Source organism: Rissa tridactyla, chromosome 6 (genome assembly GCF_028500815.1).
Source record: "Rissa tridactyla isolate bRisTri1 chromosome 6, bRisTri1.patW.cur.20221130, whole genome shotgun sequence".
Lineage (NCBI taxonomy): Eukaryota > Metazoa > Chordata > Aves > Charadriiformes > Laridae > Rissa > Rissa tridactyla.
The window spans coordinates 12917821-12934752 of record NC_071471.1 but is presented as its reverse complement, the minus strand read 5'-3'; the positions used below and the strand labels follow the sequence as shown (position 1 = coordinate 12934752).

Genomic DNA, 16932 nt, shown 5'->3' with positions numbered 1-16932 from the left:
GAGAACTCATAACAGGGAGGAAGAGAATGGAGGGAAAAGAGGATGATGGGTGGGAACCACAGCCAGGGTCTCCAGGGCCACGAGCCTATGTGGTGGGAATGCTCCTGAGATGCTCCCACCCACGGCAGAAGCTCCAAGGCCTACATCCAGCACCCTTCTCCCAGGTGCAGCTGGCAGAGGGTGCAGGGCAGGCACGGGGGGGTGCTGGGCAAGACCAAATCTTGCAAGAGGTACGTACCAAGGAGCTGGTGTAGGTGGGGTCGGACGTGTCGTCCTGCAGGTAGCGCGAGAGGCCAAAGTCCGACACTTTGCACACCAGGTTGCTGTTGACCAGGATGTTCCTGGCAGCCAGATCTCGGTGCACGTAATTCATCTCCGCAAGGTACTTCATCCCAGCAGCAATTCCTCTGAGCATCCCCACCAGCTGGATGACGGTGAACTGCCCATCATTTTGCTGCGGTAGGAAAGAGCAGGCCCGGGGTGAGCGTGCAGACCCCACCGCGGGACCAGAGCTGCTCACCCCCAACCTTGGGAGGGTGCTGCACCTCCCCAGAGGACCCAGCTGCCCTGCCAGATCAAATCAGAGTTATGCCAGCACCAAAACACACGTGTTTTGGGGGTGCACAGCAAACGGCAACCAGCTCCCGAGCTAAGGGAACAGGCTGGGATTTTACAGTACGGGATGCCAACATCTCACTCCCAAATCCCACAGCTGACCATCAGCCCCACCTCATCTTACCCGCAGGAATGAGTCCAGGGCCCCGTTCTCCATGAACTCTGTGATGATCATGACTGGTCGGCTTTTGGTCACCACCCCTTCCAGCCGAATGATGTTGGGGTGGTCGAACTGCCCCATGATGCTGGCCTCGCTCAGGAAATCCCGGCGCTGCTTCTCCGAGTAGCCGGCTTTGAGTGTTTTGATGGCCACGTAGATCTCCCGCTTGCCGGGCAACTTCAGACGTCCTTTATACACTTCTCCAAACTCCCCTGCAAGCGCAAGACCGGCCGCATGAAACATTGCAAAGAGTCATGGTACCTTGAGCGATTCGGTCTCCAAACCAACCCGCTGAGAAATGTCAGCCAGGTAACGCTTCAGCAATGCCCTCCTCTCTAAATCTACTCGCCTGCTCTCTTTAAAAGGAGCAATGTCTGCTGCTTGGGCTTGCAACCTTCTCCAAGACGACAGAGCCCAGCACCGACAGAGGCAGAAGCTGGGGCCACTCCACCTAAACCCCCACAAGAAGGATTTGCCGAGCAAGAGCATCAACATGTAAGGACTGCCCCAAATACAAGGTGGCAGCATTGATAATCTCGGTTGCCTTTTGGCACATCACTTATCTCGGAACGGAAAATAATTGGCCTGTTTTCATTGACGCCCTCTGCTTTAGAATACAGAGAAAGCGTCCTCTCATTTTCAGAGGGAGAGCCTTTCCTTCACCAAGGCAAAATTTGCCGGTGGAGGGATTACGTTTCAGCCAGGTTTGCAGCCACTTTGCCTTGATGAGCAGCAAAGGGTGGCTGATACATTGCTGAACTTGATCCCGACCGAACTAGCTCATCGCTTGTTTGCAGCTTCCCCCCGGCTTCTCACTTTCTCTTCTAGGAGTACGACACGGTTATTTAAAAAAGGCAATAAAAGCAGCACAGATGACACACAGATATGTGCACGCATGTGTATATATACATATGCATGGGAATATGGCAGAGACTAGAGCGAGATCTGGCTTTTTCTTGTTATCTCACGGAAAAGGCAATTAGGAAACCCCAAGAGGCCCCGCAGTCACCCAGCAAATATGTTCATGGAGCCTTTCCCACCTCAGAGGAACTTTGAGAGCAGAAACCGACCTCGTGCCCACCCTAATCCACCACAAACCCAGGAAAGTCTGATGTCTCGAGGCTTCCTTGAGAGTTTCCCGGTGAAAGTTCATGTGTGCACCCCCAGAAAATTCCTCCAGGTGAGTGTGTGGCCATGCAGGACCATTGGAGAGGGCAGGGAGGGATGTGCAGCCGGGGATGGTGAGACCCACCTGCTCCAATGACCTCTTCAATCTTCACAAAGGATACATCGATCTCCTTGGCGAACTCTCGGACTGCCTCGTTGGGGTCCTCGTAAGTGAAGGGGTCAATGTAGATCTTCATCCCTGGAGATCCTTGTCATGGAAATTTGGGACCGATGGCAAAAGGGAGAGAAAAGCAAGAGCAGTTGTGCCATGGCCAAACACTGGAGATCCCTTTGTCCTCATGCTCTCCGTATGCCCATTAAGACGGCGGCTATCGCTGTGCTCACCTGTGCTACCTCCCAAAGACCCTTATCGTCCTCTTTGGTCCCCCCACTCCATCCAACCCTCCTCTGCTTCCCCTCCTCTCCCCCTCTGCCCTCTGCACCTCCTCCGTTATCCTTCCTCTTCCTCCTCCCCGGCGATGGGGAGCAGTTATGGACATGAACTACAATTAGCTGGCTTTACAGCAAGGGCTTTACGAGGCTCCATGCCTTGGTGAAGAAATATTTATTTACCCAAAAAGGCCTCTGATAGTTTTGTGGCCGCTACTAAATTGACAGAGTGCGGCAATTATAATCAACAACCTGTATGGAGCCATAAAATGCGGCTTTGCCAGCCTCCGTGACAAGCGTGCGGTCCCTTGCACGGGGGCAACGTGCAGCAGCAGGATGCGGCCGTGCTGCAGGGAGATGCGGCAAGCAGGCTCTTGCCCTTTTCAAATGGGGGAAAAACCAAAACAGACCCCAAATTCCCCAACTGGGGTTTGCAGGCATCGTGTTTGGATGTCCTGGGGCTTGCAGGGCTCCTGAGGGGGCACAGCTGCGGGGCAGAGTGTGGCCACTGCCACCTCCAGGGCTCAGCAGGGTGCCAGCGTTACACCACGGTCCCCAAAGGGGACCCAGAGAGGGCTGCAGTGACACTTTGGAGGTTCAGCCTTTTCTCACCCAAAAAGGAGACTGGGGATGGCACCGCAGTCCCTCAAGGTCATCTGTGGAGTGACCAGGAGGGACATTGCTGCCCGGTCCTCCTCCCTGAGGTGCCTCGGCCTTAGACTGACTAACACGGTTTGATTATACTGTTAAGGACCTCACCAAAGGCCACAATCCCGTCGCACTGGCGCTTCCCGGAGCATCTCTAGAGCTGACACGCAGATGAACGCACAGATCACGGCATCGTGCCGGGAATCTCACCCGGTTCCCGGCTGCTTTGCAAGTTTGCCAGCAAGTAATTCAGGAGGAGGCAGGGAAGCCTCGCAGCAGGGCATCGCCGCTGCAAAACAGCCCCCGAGGGAGAGCTGCCTGCGGGACCCCCGGGGCTCGGGAGGGACCAGGCAGGAGCATCTTCGTCCCCCAAAAGGGGCATTTGGGGCAAAAAGCTCTGCGCCTCGGAGGAGGGCACGGAAGGCTGCAATGAAGCCATCTGTGCATCTCCCACTTCATAAATCCCTTTACGGCTCTGTCTCATACACTTTAACTGCCCCATAAATTTTTTTACAAGAGCAGCTGATGCTCCAGCCAGGATTACAAAGGGATTTACAAGATCGTAACCGAGACTGACTCACTGATCAAAATATTGAAGAAATAAAGGAGACAATAATGCCAAAGTTTCCTGCCCACTGTCAACACAGGATGGTTTTCAAACACCCTCCGCTGTGCCCCAGGGTCTGTGCGGGGGCTCACTAAACACCAGGTTCAGCTCCCCCGCTAATCCCCATCCTATCTGAATGAGTGGGATTAGGGCACCTGTACCCATTACTCATCTCTGCAAACCTCAGCCACCGGCTCACCGTTGCCACGCAGGCAAAAGCTGGGCGAGATGCTGGGTACCAGAGCATGACATCGCAAGCAACCCGTGCTGCGCCTGCCTGCGAAGAGAGCGCTCTCAAAATCACCCCGATGCTCCTAGAAACTGCCTTAGGCCATTTACCACTTCCACAGACGACGGCAAATTTTTTATCGCTCTTCCAAAGCTGAAGCGCTCTGCCCTGTGACCCCGACTCTGGCGTTGGATTCCTCCCGACACCATTTTTCCTCGGGAATAAACATCATGGGGATGGAGAAAAACCCTCGCCACAGCTTCAGCAGGGCACTTTCCCTATTTCCCCTATCTCGGAGCTCCTGGCGAAGCAATGGCAGAGAAATGACAACCCGAGAGACCCCATCTCACCCCAATTCCACCCCCCAGGGCAGTGCTTGCCAGCAGCAGGCAGCCGGCAATCCCCCGGCGGGGGGAGCTCCCGGGAGGGATGGCAGAGCCGTGCCGGGGAGGCTGTAATTGCTGTGCCGCTAAACACACGGGTGATTCGTTCCGGCGGATGCACTCGTTACTCCATTAGTCGCTTGCCACAAATTTCCCACCTGTTTCGTTTGAGCATCGGCAATAACGGAGCGCCTGGAGGCTCGCTAACCTTGAAAGGGTTTTGCTGCGCAGCCGGCAGCCCCGGCACCCCCGGCTTTGGGGCACCGATACCCACATCGCCCAGCTTTAAGAACTAACCTGGTTTGAACGTCCTGGGTTTGGGGGAGTATTTCAAAACAGGGGGAAAACGGGGTGGAAAAAAAGTCCAGCTGCAGCCCAACACGGGTTTAGCCACCAGGCATCGAATAAATCATTCCCCGCCACCCGCAGTGCAGAAGTGCAAAGAAAAGAAGGGAGGAAAAGCCCAGGTCCAGCGTCTTTACATATCACCTGGCGATGTTTGGAAAACAGTTTATCATTTGCTGGGAGGTTTACGGCCCCCCACAGCCCCTTCATCACGTTGGGAAGGTTCAATACAAAGCTGAGGTCAAAAGAGATCTAGTATGCCTTTGCCGGGTTGGCTGGGCTCTCCTGGCTGCCTCCAAACCCTTTTCTTCCCTGTCAGCCTTCCCATTTTCCTCTTCCAGGCTTTCCTCTTCCAGGATGGATTGCTCCATCACCATCCCTCCCGTCCGCTCACCCATCCTGCTCCCGACTTCCCCAGCCATCCTTCCCCCAGCCCTGCATCCCGCCAACATGCCTCTTCAGTAAATGGGATGTACGTCCCGTGAGGACAGGGCATGGAGCCTGTGGGCAGCCGGGGCAGGGGGGGCAGCTCCTCACCCTCCAAAGCTGATGCTTTGCTGCTTTATTATCATTTCCAGCGATCACAACGGCCCGCTGGCTGCTTTGCCAGGAGCTGGAGGAGCACCTGAGCACACATTACACACCACAGGCGCCTCGAATTTATTCTGCTGTGCCGCTCCACCAACCGCAAAGGTATCTTAGGAAAAGGCCCTTCGAGCTCCGGCTCTCCTAGTTGTTTGCCAAGGGGATCAGCAGCCCAAAGCCAGTTAAACCTTCCCAGTCATTGGCTGTACATCCTTCCCAGAGTAGGGTAGAGGGCAAGCATTAGCCACACGACTAGGATAACAGCAATGCCGGCCACCAGTCCCCCTTTCCAAAATCCAGAGTCCCTTTCGCAGTAAGAGCAGCCCAGCACCAATCCTGGCCCAGGCAGAGCCTGTGGCAGGAGACCAGGAGCTCATTTCCCCCTCCGCACACCACTTCTCCCCTTCCCTTCCTCCTTTGAGAGCCTTCACGGCATTCTCTCCCCATCCCCTGTCCCACTACATCCCCCCTGCCCCTTACATCCCCTCAGAATCCATCCCCATCTCCCAAATCCCCCTTGTTGCTCTTCTTTTCCCACCCACAATCCTGCACCACTGCAAAATCCTCCGCCCGCTCCAAGACACGCTCGCACAGCTGCGGATATCTCTCCTCCCACCCTACGGGCCTCTCCGTCTGCCCCACAGGGCTTTCCTCCCCCGCCGAGGAGTGGGAGGGTTCAGGAGCGTTTCCCCTGCCCGCTTTTCCCCGCTCACCTCGCCCGGTGCTGTAGTGCTGTAACTTATCGCTGTACACCGCCTCCTTGCTGTAGGCGCGCTTCCTGGGAGAAGAAGGGAGACAACAGCCGGGCTTGAGGGACAAGCAGCTGGAAACAGCCCCAAAGCGCTCCCCTGCCAAGCCACACGCGGCGAGCGGTGGCAGCTCAGAGCTCTCTCCAGCTACAAGGGTCTCCCATCCCTCCCTTCCTACCCCAAATCTCTCACAGCTGCCTCTTACCACCTCCACCTTCCAGGAAACGCAGCATCCCACCGGGACCCACCTGCTGCAGACGATGGAAATGGCCACCAGCGAGACGATGAAGACCACCCCGGCCGCTGCGGACCCCGCAATCAAAGGCAGCTGCTCTCTCAGCTCCGACTTGTAGTCATCTGCAAGAGAAGAGGGATGCAGGGATTCTCCCTTGCACGCTCACGGAGTAAGAGCAGCCTCCTGGGAAGGGGTCCCATAACATGTTCTCTGACCCCATGGGTGCTGCTCCCATGGGAGGCTGGTGGGAAAAGGGACATCCATCCAGGAGCGTTGGTTGAGGCACGTGACGAGCCGATGCTGCGCTGCACAAGGAAGGATTTATCATGCTCAGCTCACATTGATTTTGGGTTAAAAATACGGAAGAGAAGGTCCTAAGAATCACGTCAAGCCAACGTGATTGCACCCGCTTTCCCAAAGAGATGAGGTTCACAAGGTGACTTTGTCCATGCCTCTGGGGTTTCTCTTCCCTCAATAAATTTAAACCTGTTGGTCGTTTCGACCAAATTTAACGGGGGGTCTCAAAGTTCCTACAAGTTGCAGGAAAGGAGGAAGAGAAAAGACCCCATTAATAACCAAACCAGCCGGGGAAGGCTGCGCCAAGAGTTCAATCATATTAGACATCAGAGAGTCCACCACGCAACAGTTAACCTTGAGAGAGAGGCCCGGGAGAACCCAAGCACCTTCACTGCAGGTCCATTGGGAGGTGTTTATATACAACAGATGGCACGAGCCAACTCCTTTTCCAGGGAGCCAGAGCACGCCTCCCGCACCGAGCATCCCTCAAACCCCCTCAGCCACCCCCTGCGTCCCCCAGCAGCAGGCTGGGGGGAAAGCCGAGGTGGCACGGGGAGGACTGGACATGCCTGGAGCAATCCGGAGAAAGCCACTTGCCATCTCCATGTGTCTCCCCCTCTGCCCCGTTTTCCCCTTCTCCTGCCCTGCCCCGTTAGCGGCGTGGGGACCCACCGCCGTGTGGGTGGATGGCGCCCAGCAGACCTCACACTCCTGGGGGCTTCTGCAGACCTCCAGGAACACCCCCTTCCCCAACTATCCCCAGGAGCCACAAGCAAGGGTTAAAATAAAATTCCCTCCAAAAGAAAGCGTTTAGCACCCTTTTATCTGTATTCTGCTACTCTGCAGTTAATTATTAGCAACCAGATTTATCTCTTGCACGCCGCTTAAATCCTGAGAAATTCTCATCTAACAATCAATTATTATTTAATAATCTACACTATCCATTCTTATTAAATTCCATTTAATTGCTTATTTGAGGCAGGATTTTTCTTCTCGCTTCTCTAATTCTGAAGATTCGAGGCACTGGGGGGGGTTTATTACCATTTCCTTCCCTTTGGTCGCCCTGTGTGGTTTTCCTTTCCCACCCCGGCTGGCACTCAACACCAGCGCAAGCGTGGAGAGACCCAGTTTTAGGAAAGAAGGAAAGTTTTAAGAAAGACAGACAGCGGGGCTGGGACCCACAGGTGTCACCTAAGTGGAGCGGGAACCATGCTGGCAAAGGCAAGGAAGGGGCTCCTTGGAGGGACTTCAGCTCCCCCCTTGTCTGGAGGGGCAGGAGGACCATGAAAGGAGCCTCGCATCATTCACCGATGTATGGATTTGTCCCAAAACTGGGATTAATGAAACACTCTCCCATGAGTTATTAGTCTCTAAAGGGATCTAGCGTTTGTGGGTGCAGGGAAAGGCTGGGGCCAGAGGATCAAGAGCACAACTCCAGTGAGGAGGCCAGAAGAAGCCGTGAAGGCCGTGAGCTAGCCCTTTCCCTTCGACGCACCACCTCAAGGCGGGGAATCAGTGGTTAGAGATGGGTCTGACCCTTCCAGCTTTGCCCTGATGGCTCACATGCGGCTCCGAGCATCCCAGGAGAGCATCCCAGGGGTCCTTCCTCCAGGGATCTACAACCTCCACCATGCTGGACTTGCAGCCGGCGGCAGGGGGGCTCCACCACCACAATCAGCAGCAGGAAAGACAAAACTGCAGCTAAATAGCAGGGGAGAAGACAGAGCTAAGAGATTTAAAGCAGATTACTCCTCCAGCTGGCGATTAATAAGACGTCGCTGTAAATCACCTGGCTTTCGCCACGCTGCCCACTGGGAGAGAGGTTTGCAGAGACAAGTTCGTTTAATCCAATTAAAGCCCGAAGCTGTCGCTGGAAAGACAACCACCCCGTTTTGCCTCCCTGTCCCCCCCATCCCGGACTCACCGTCTGTAAGCGTCTGGAAGCACATCTTCCCGCTGTACTTGCCGTAGCCGGCCACAGTGCGGGCTCGGACCTGCACCACGTACACCATGCCGGGTCGCAGCCCCTCGATCCTGGCCGTGTTGGTCTGGCTGCGGGCCATGGAGGAGTTGTACTCGTTGTGGTCCTGTGGGCATGGCCAAGAGACGGTCAGTGGGGACAGCGAGGGGAACGATGTGCCCCGCGCCCCATTGATGGCAGGGATGAGGTTTATCTGCAGGGGGATAAAGCGGTGGCCCTGGTTCTGCTCCAGGAGCACAAGAGCCGGAGGCCTGGGCGAGGTGGTTTGGACCCTCCTGGTTGCCCTCAACCCCTGACACAAAGATCCTGTAGGAGCATGACCCATGAGCTCTGCCTGGTGTCCGGGTAGCTGGGGAGGTCCCCACAGCATGTCCCTCCCCGGCAGCCCACTTGTCCCACCATAGCAAAGAGCATGAAGCAGCGGGGAGAAACAGTAAGGGCATCCAGAGCACAAACACTCATGAGCAGTAAATTCCTCCTCTTTAAAGCGTTGATGTCCCTACCCATCAAGAAGGTTCAAGGGCAACTTCACTCTTCCGAGACCCCCAGCCCCTACGGTCGCTGCTCTGCTGGCAGGGGTCCTCGTGCTAAACCTTGGTGGAAACCTCATGCGTCTCAAATCTCATTTTTTGCAACGTTCCCCGGTGATTTGCTGTAAAGGGGCCACTGGTGAGATCATCTAATTATTCACATTTAGAGGAATTCATTAAAGCTGGCAAGACATGGGAGGGATGAACAGCTTGGGCTCGGCACGGTTCACCGCAAGGGTTGAGAGCGTGTCCCCTGCGGGGAAGGACGGCTGCCAGCGAAAGGACCTGGTGGGAGGCAGTGACCCGAGACAGGGACAACCCTGATAACCTTCTCCGGTCCTCACCGTCCCCCTCCTTTCCTCCTGACACTATCCCCACGCTTCAGGTCTCTGCTCGCCCTAGCAGGTACCAGCGTCAAGGCAGCAACGGGCACTGATGTGCTGGAGAAAATGCTGCCCACAGGGGAGGAATTACCATCTGCAGCCGCAACACTGCTTCCCTTCCTCTGGTTGCACCCTGCTCACACCCTCGGGAGCCAGTGCGGGCGACCAGGCGTCCATCCCACAGCATGTCCCACCACCCGAACCTTCCCAGCAAAGAGCCTGACTCAAAGCTCATCCATGTTCCTCCTCTCCCAGCAAGCTCAGGACCAGAGCAGCCTCCCAGCAGTGTCGTACGAAGCTCCGCATGCCCCCGGCCCACCCTCCATCCTGAGGTTTCCACCCAAGCTTACCGCTGCCGGCCTGGAGCCCACGGTGCTGCTGACATCAGGCGTGCAGATGCGGCTCACCTTCTCGTAGTAGCGGATCTCATAGTCCAGGATGATGCCGTTGGGCTGCTCGGGCTGAGGCCAGGAGAGCGTGATGCTCCTCATCGTGGCGCTCACCTGGTGCATGATGGGGACAGTGGAGGGTGCTGCCGAGGAAGCAGGGAGGGAGGGAAAATTAATGGAAAGGGGTAGGACCCACGGCCCTAGGGAGGAGGAAGGTCTCCTGGGCACATGGAGCATCCTGAATCTCCCATGCCTGAGGTTCTTCACCCCGTGGGACAAGCTCCTATATGAGCAGTGGGAAAAGCGGCATCTCAGCAGCTTACATGAAGCCAGAGCAGCGAGCCGGCGAGGGACTTCTGGCATTTAAACCAATTAGTCTTTTTAATTAGGGGCTTAGAAATCCTCAGTGCTCCTTCTCCTCGGGATTGCTTGCTCCATGAATGTCTCCCACGGGTGGGCAAAGCCAGCAGAGCCCTCCCCAAGCGGGGACAAACCAAGCTCGACGACGGTCTCCAGCTCTGCTCACCATCTTTTGCCGTAGCAGCCTCTCCGGGGGACCCAGAACCTAGCACCGCAGGAGCCTGTGCCACGGCTGCCACCCCACTAACAGGGCGTAGGAGCAAATATCTGCCCACCCTGAGGACGACGATGGGAAACCAGGGCAGGGACACCCCGTCCCAGCAAGGGGACCCCACGGGGCGCTGGAGCCTGCAGCACAGCTTTGGCTCAGCCCTGTCCCCGAGGAGCTGCCGGGTCCGCCCTTAGGGGCTCTCTGGGGGTGCTCACCCTCAGCGCCCAAACACGCTTCTCCCAGGAGTTTTATTTTCGAAGCCCAAACAAACACTTGGCAGAACAGTCTCCAACCTCCTGCAGCTCCTTGCCTGCCCCGGGGCCATGGCGCAAAGGTGCTCCAAAAGCAGCTCCATCCCTGCAGTCCCCGAGACCTCCCGGGCAGCAAACCACAAGGGTCCTGGGCATCTCATCGCAGCATCCCCAGAGAAAGCAAGATGCTCGGCACTCGCCAAGAGTGCAGCCGGCATCAGGTGTGAGCCCGTCACTGTTTCTCCAACCCCCTTCCCTCCCCGCCATGCATTTCTAACCAGCCTTGCCAGCCATGCCACACACCATGTTGCCCTGCAAATCTGCCCACGGTATTTCAGTCCACGCGCCAGACCAGAGCCAAGCGAGTAGGTTTCCTAAAAGAGCTGGCAGGCACATTGTCCCCGCTGCCGCTGCTCCCTGCCCAGCTCTCCCGCATGCACTGGAGCAAACCTGTGGCTGTTCTGCGTCTGCCAGGAAGCTGAGCATCCCCAGAGCCGAGTATCCCGGAGCCGAGCATCCCAGAGCTGAGCACCTCCGGAGCTAAGCATCCTGGAGCTAAGCACCCCCAGAGTTGAGCAACCCAGAGCTAAGCACCCCCGGAGCTGAGCATCCCGGAGCCAAGCACCCCAGAGCTGAGCACCTCCGGAGACGAGCATCTTGGAGCTAAGCACGCCCGGAGCTGAGCATCCCGGAGCTAAGCACCCCAGGAGATGAGCATCCTGGAGATGAGCCCCCCTGGAGCCAAGCATCCCAGAGCTGTGCATCTCCAGAGATGAGCATCCCGGAGCTAAGCACCTCTGGAGATCAGCATCCCAGAGCTAAGCACCTCTGGAGATGAGCATCCCGGAGCTAAGCACCCCCGGAGCTGAGCATCCTGGAGCTAAGCATCCCAGAGCTGAGCACCCCCAGAGATGAGCACCCCCGGAGATGAGCATCCTGGAGCTAAGCACCCCCAGAGATGAGCACCTCCAGAGATGAGCACCTCTGTAGCCGAGCATCCCCAGCAGCAGCACCACCAACACCATCCTTCCACCATCAAGGACATCAAGCCGCTAAATTAGTCAGGAGCCACTTTTCCAAAGGCTTTTTGCCCTACAAGTTACACTCGAAAGGGCCAGAGCCAGCCAATATGGCCCTGATCCTGCATTTAATCCTACCAAAAGCCTCCAAGAAAGGTACCCAAGTCTCTCCATTCCCAAAGCGGCACTGGCAGGACCTGCTTGCAGGGTCACAGCTCCCTGTCCTGCCCTCCTCCTCACCGTGCCCAGAGTGCAGGCAGCACTACGCATGGAAAATGCCTCCTCCCCATGGATCTGGGGCAGAGCTGAGCTCGGCACAACCAGCTCAGGGTGCGGGATTGTGCCGTGGACGGAACCTGGGGGTGGTGGGAGCCCGGCTCTGCTCTGCTGCACTGGGAGATGTCTATAGTCTGGCACCACCTTTGTTTACCCGGCGTATTTAATCCCGTATTTATTTTTTTTTTTCAATCTCTCCAGATCCGCTCCAAGAAGATGCTCGTGGGCCGAAATTAAACACTTAGCTTGATTGCTGTTTTGTTAATTGCTGTGCCTCCCAGCCCCGGGGCGTGGGGGAAAGCGGGTGGAAAAACCCGCTGCAAAGCCAAAGGGATTTTAAATTTAGCACCGATCCTGCCCTTGGCACACCTGATGCATTTCCATCAGGTTACCCCACAGCCGCTCCTGCAGCACTGGGGGCATTTCCATGGCGATATTCAGCCTTTGTAGGACAAACAGGGAGCGTGGGGGTACGGACAGACGGACCTGGGAGCCCTGGCTCTTCCTGGCTCCCGGGCAGCCCAAGGGTGAGAGATGAGCAAAGAGAAACACCCCAAAAATCCCACTGCAGGAGAAAAGGCCTGGAAACCATCAGCAGGTTTGATTGCATGTGGTTCAGGAGGTGGCGATGCCAGCCAGGCACGAGCGTAGATTTGCATTCCCCGGGGCCGGGAGACAATATTTACGCCAGGTTTCTGTCTCGTGCTGTCCCAAGGGAGCGGGCTGGCGAAGGCTGCCTGCGTTACATGCTCGGCACGAAGCGGGAACGACCATCCCCTTTCTCTGCCCAAAGCAGGCAGGTTGCCATCCCCTCCGCTCCCCGTGCTCTTCGTGGCAGCCCAGGACCTCGTCCCCCCACCCCACCAGCGTCCTGGCTTGGCCTGGAGCTGCTTGTTCAGCTCCTGACACCAGATCCGGAAGAGGGAGGGATGGAAAGGGGCAGGGGAGCCTGGAAAAGGGAGAGGGATGTGCCAGGAGACAGATCCTGAATTCAGCCCCGGGATGCTGCCCCCCCGCTCCCCGCCACGGTGCGATGCTCAGGCTGTTTCAAGGCCAGATTCAACCCCAGCTCCCTGCTCCCACTTGGGAAAAGTGGGGAAAAGGCAATGCTTTTTCATCCCCAGGCAATCTAGAGAGGGATAAAAAGCAGGCATCGATCCTCATCCCGTCCCCTCCCGCAGCCCAGCTCCGTCTTTCCCTGGGGCACAGGCACCCTCTCCAGCTCCCCCATCCCTCTCCTTCCCTCTTTTCCCGGCCTTTCTCCCCACTTCCCACTTTCCCCCAGCCCACCCAGGGCCGGGTGCAGGTTTACCACAGCCATCCCACACTGCTCGCATCCCGGGAGCTTTTTCCTTCAGATTGGGAGCTTGCAACACGTAGTGTATGGCTTAAAAACCCCCGGCACCACACCGTCCCAGGACTCACCGGCTTGGTTGGTGGTGATGTTGACGGAAACATGCTGCGGCGGGAAGGGGCTCTTGTTGGAAACCCCGTTGACAGCCTGGATCTCGAAGGTGTAGGGGGTGTGCGCCCACAGGCTGCTGATGAAGACCCGGGTCTCCGTCAGCCCCAGCTGCCTGGGGACGAAGTCCACGTTGTCGTCGCAGCGGGAGCAGGCGCGTCGGTCCGAGCGGCACTTCTTGCAGACGATGTTGTAGGTGACGTCATCCCGACCCCCTGTCTCCCGCGGCGGGTGCCACTCCAGGATGATGGACGTCTCGTTGACGATGGAGATGACATTGCGGGGGCCGGACGGGACACCTGCGGGGAAGGAGAGCGCTTGAGACAGGCCCTGGCCCAAAACGTTATGCTCAGCCCTAACAGGGCTCAGCAGGAGCCCCGGGGGGGTTCCAGCACGGAGAAGGACACCCCACAGCTCCGTCTGATGCTCTACCCATCACTCCTGCCTCAGGAAGGATCCGGTCTCCACGGTTTTGCCTGATTCAGGGTCAGGCTCTCCCCATCAGCAACACCGACCAGAGAGAGGGGTTTCACAGTTGGGGATGAGGACTCCCACGGCACAAATCCACTCGGTCTCCAAAAGAAAAGACTCCCCCACGCAGAGTTCACGCAGGTCTATCTGCGAAGACGGACCCATTTTAACGATTGGGAGATGCCGAGTTAGCTCCAGCACTCACGTGGAGAGCACCTCAAAGAGATTATCACAGCGAGAGAAACGCCACTTAGCCGGCCACGCGGAGAAATGGAGGGGCAGCGTGCGGAAAGAGAGCCCGGAATGAAAAGCGGTTATTAACGGTTCGATATCTCAAGTTGGGAGCCCGGGAATTTAACGTCGGAGAGGAATGCTCTCCTCCGCACCCCGGCACCGCTCGCTGGCTTGCGAAGCAGCTGGCATGTTGGCTAAGAGATCAAAATTGCATTGATCAAATCCGCCGGGAGCCACGGCAAATGCTTCGGAGGATGGGAATTGAACTCCGATTGCAAGCGCTGCCGGAACGCGGAACAAGTCGATAGGGAGAGAGATTCAGGAGGAATCCAGGCGGGAGAGCATCATCAAGGCACAAATGCGCGTCTGCCCAGGGCTGGGGAAGGATTTGGGGTTAGTCAGGACAGCTCCGCAGCCAAAACCACAAAATCTGGCTGCTGGGATATATTAAACAAGGAAAGCGATTAATTACTTGTGGCGGCAGGGCTCGGCACTGCTCTTCCAAGGAAGAAAAAGGACTTTGCCATGATAGGGGGGAGCAATAAAAATGATGGAGGACTTGACCTGCAAGGAAAGGTTAAGAGAGCGAAACACGCTCTGTCTTGGGGAAAACCATCCCGGGGGAGCCCTCCATGTGTGTGTGCTGGGGAACATCGTTAGTGGCTAACGATAAATTAGCCCCGTTATTGGACGGGGATGGGCCAGGCAGAGGCGGCTTCGTCAGCACAGGGGTGAGGTGGCTGGTGGGATGGAGAGGTCACCCCGTGTGGAGGACCTGCAGGTGACGCCCCGCTGCGGCCACTGCTGCCAGCCAGCCCCGGGGGGTCCGTGGGTGGCCACCCTTGCCTCGGTCCCTGCCTGCGCCGCCATCTCCTCCTGCTCCCTCAATCACAACCCTGGCAGGCACTTTGGGAGCCGCTCTGAGCCGTTGCTGCGGATACTGCAGATGAAAGCGTTTCGTTAAAGCGCCTAGGAAAATGACAGCCTATAAAAAAAAATAATTTTAAAAAATAAAATATAAAAAAAAATCCATTCCCTTCCATTCTTTTCCCCTTTCGCAGAGGAAACGCATGTGTCGGGCAGCGGTTGCCAGCGCGGCATCCTCACTGGAAAGGGCTTTCGTGGACTCAAGGCACAGATGTCCCATCGTGGGGCCACCTGAAATCCCATTAGCAGGTAGTGGAGATGTCAAAGGGGCGTTACAGAACAAGGCGGGGAGGCAACACATCGGGGGCAGGAGTTGGGGGAAGGACATCAGTTCCCTGAGGAGAACCAGACCAGAAGACTCACAAAGGCTGGGGGAGAAGGATCAATAAATAGCAAGTTACCCCCAAAAAGCTGCAACCTGTCTCCCGAACCTTAACCCAATCCCCCCTCCTTGTACCTTAAGCAGACAGTATCTTTTCGAGTTTTTCTTCAAGAAAAAGGGAGAAAACCATCTTTCTTCCCAGGCCCAGAGACAAGCCACTGTTTGTCCCCAAATTCCGTGCGCCCCCCATTAATTGCAGCCCCTTCCCTGCCCTGCCAGGGCACGGCCCTCGGGAAGGGCTCTGGTCCAGGGCAGCACCCACAGCCTCGCGCTCTTATTTACTCCTCTGACACGGAGAAACTTTGTCGGCGAACAGCTGGCGTCTGAGATTAGAGCGTTGTAAAATTAAGCACCGCCGAGAAGAAATAAAAATCAGCAAATAGACTTTTTTATACTGTATTCCTATAGCGCAGCAATACTGTAAATCAGCTACGTAATGAGACATAATAAAGATATACAGATTATCTGCAGTCGTGCTACCTGCTGACTACCTCCGTTCTGGCAGCTCAAGTGATCCAGCACAACAGGCAAATCCTTTCCTCGTTTCCAGCATGCGTTCCAGGCAATCCCCAGCACCAAGGGGCCGGAGCATCCTCCTGCTAAAGCTCCCTGACGGGCTGATTCAAGGGCCTGCAGCGTATTTGGGTTGGGGGGAAGGGGGATTGAGGCTGAGACTCACTTTCCCAGCGGGCTGAAGAGCACAGCAGCTCCTCCTTCTCTCCTGGGCTCTTTTCTCACCAAAAGACAGGTTTGAGGCTGCTGCTGCCATCCCGGGAGGCTCGGACAGACAGCCGAGAAGCGACGCATCGCGCGCAACGCCGCACTGAATACCAATGTTTAACGCACCCTTTCCCCCTATAAAAAAACCACTCCGTCTGCAAGACCATGAACAAGACAACAAGAGCAGATAACTTCAAATTCTAATTTATCCTAGGGACTATCTGCCTGCCATCACCGCTGCTGCCAGAGTGAAGTACAAATTCCGACGGCTGCCGGACGAGGCGGGCTGTGGGGCCACCCCATCGCTCGTTGTTCAGTGCGTGCCACAGCGGCGTCAAGACATCATCTGCTCATGCCGGCGTGGCAGTGAAGGGATTCGCATTGGGGCAAGGAGCATTTCTATAGCATGTGGAGGAGGTGCTGCGCCATGCGGAGACGGACAGGTATTCCTTATGGGCACCCCGGCCCTTGGGTGACCGCCAGCCGCCCACCCAGCCGCTCTCTCGCTCCCCTCCACCGCAGGACGGGGGGAGAAAATGGGATGAAAAAGCTCATGGGTTGAGACTTCATCCCTGCCGCTTCCCCAGCAGCAGAGGGGAGTGAGACCCCTGCGTTTCCCCCACCACCGCCAACCCCGACACCGTTACTCACTGGTGCAGGCAGCTGCCGGCGGGTCGAAATCCGCCCGGTAGTAGCCGTTGCGGCACGTGCAGAGCGGTGAGGCCTCGGCGGTGGAGCGGCTGTTGGAGGGACACGGCGTGCAGACCCCCGCGCCCTGGCTGGCCTTGAAGGTCCCCGCCGGGCAAGCTGCAAGAGAAAGCAGAGAAAAACGGTTGGGCACCGAATCGTCCCGGGGCGGAGGCGAAAGCAGGCCCTCTTCTTGAAACGGGGCAGGACGAGAAAGAAAAAGAAAGAAATAAAGGAAA

General features: G+C 56.8%; 1 protein-coding gene across 2 annotated transcripts in view; it reads right to left on the bottom strand.

Annotated features, from left to right (window-relative positions):
• EPHB1 (EPH receptor B1) overlaps window positions 1–16932 on the bottom strand; it is an 86323-nt gene that overhangs the window by 14757 nt on the left and 54634 nt on the right. For both annotated transcript variants that reach the window (XM_054206573.1, XM_054206574.1), the window contains exons 4-12: window positions 16658–16813; window positions 13236–13571; window positions 9655–9836; window positions 8335–8497; window positions 6127–6235; window positions 5843–5907; window positions 2028–2150; window positions 740–987; window positions 239–454 (exon numbers count right to left, since the gene is read on the bottom strand). In XM_054206573.1, the coding sequence (XP_054062548.1) occupies window positions 239–454; window positions 740–987; window positions 2028–2150; window positions 5843–5907; window positions 6127–6235; window positions 8335–8497; window positions 9655–9836; window positions 13236–13571; window positions 16658–16813 (1598 nt within the window). The remainder of the gene's footprint in view (window positions 1–238; window positions 455–739; window positions 988–2027; window positions 2151–5842; window positions 5908–6126; window positions 6236–8334; window positions 8498–9654; window positions 9837–13235; window positions 13572–16657; window positions 16814–16932) is intronic.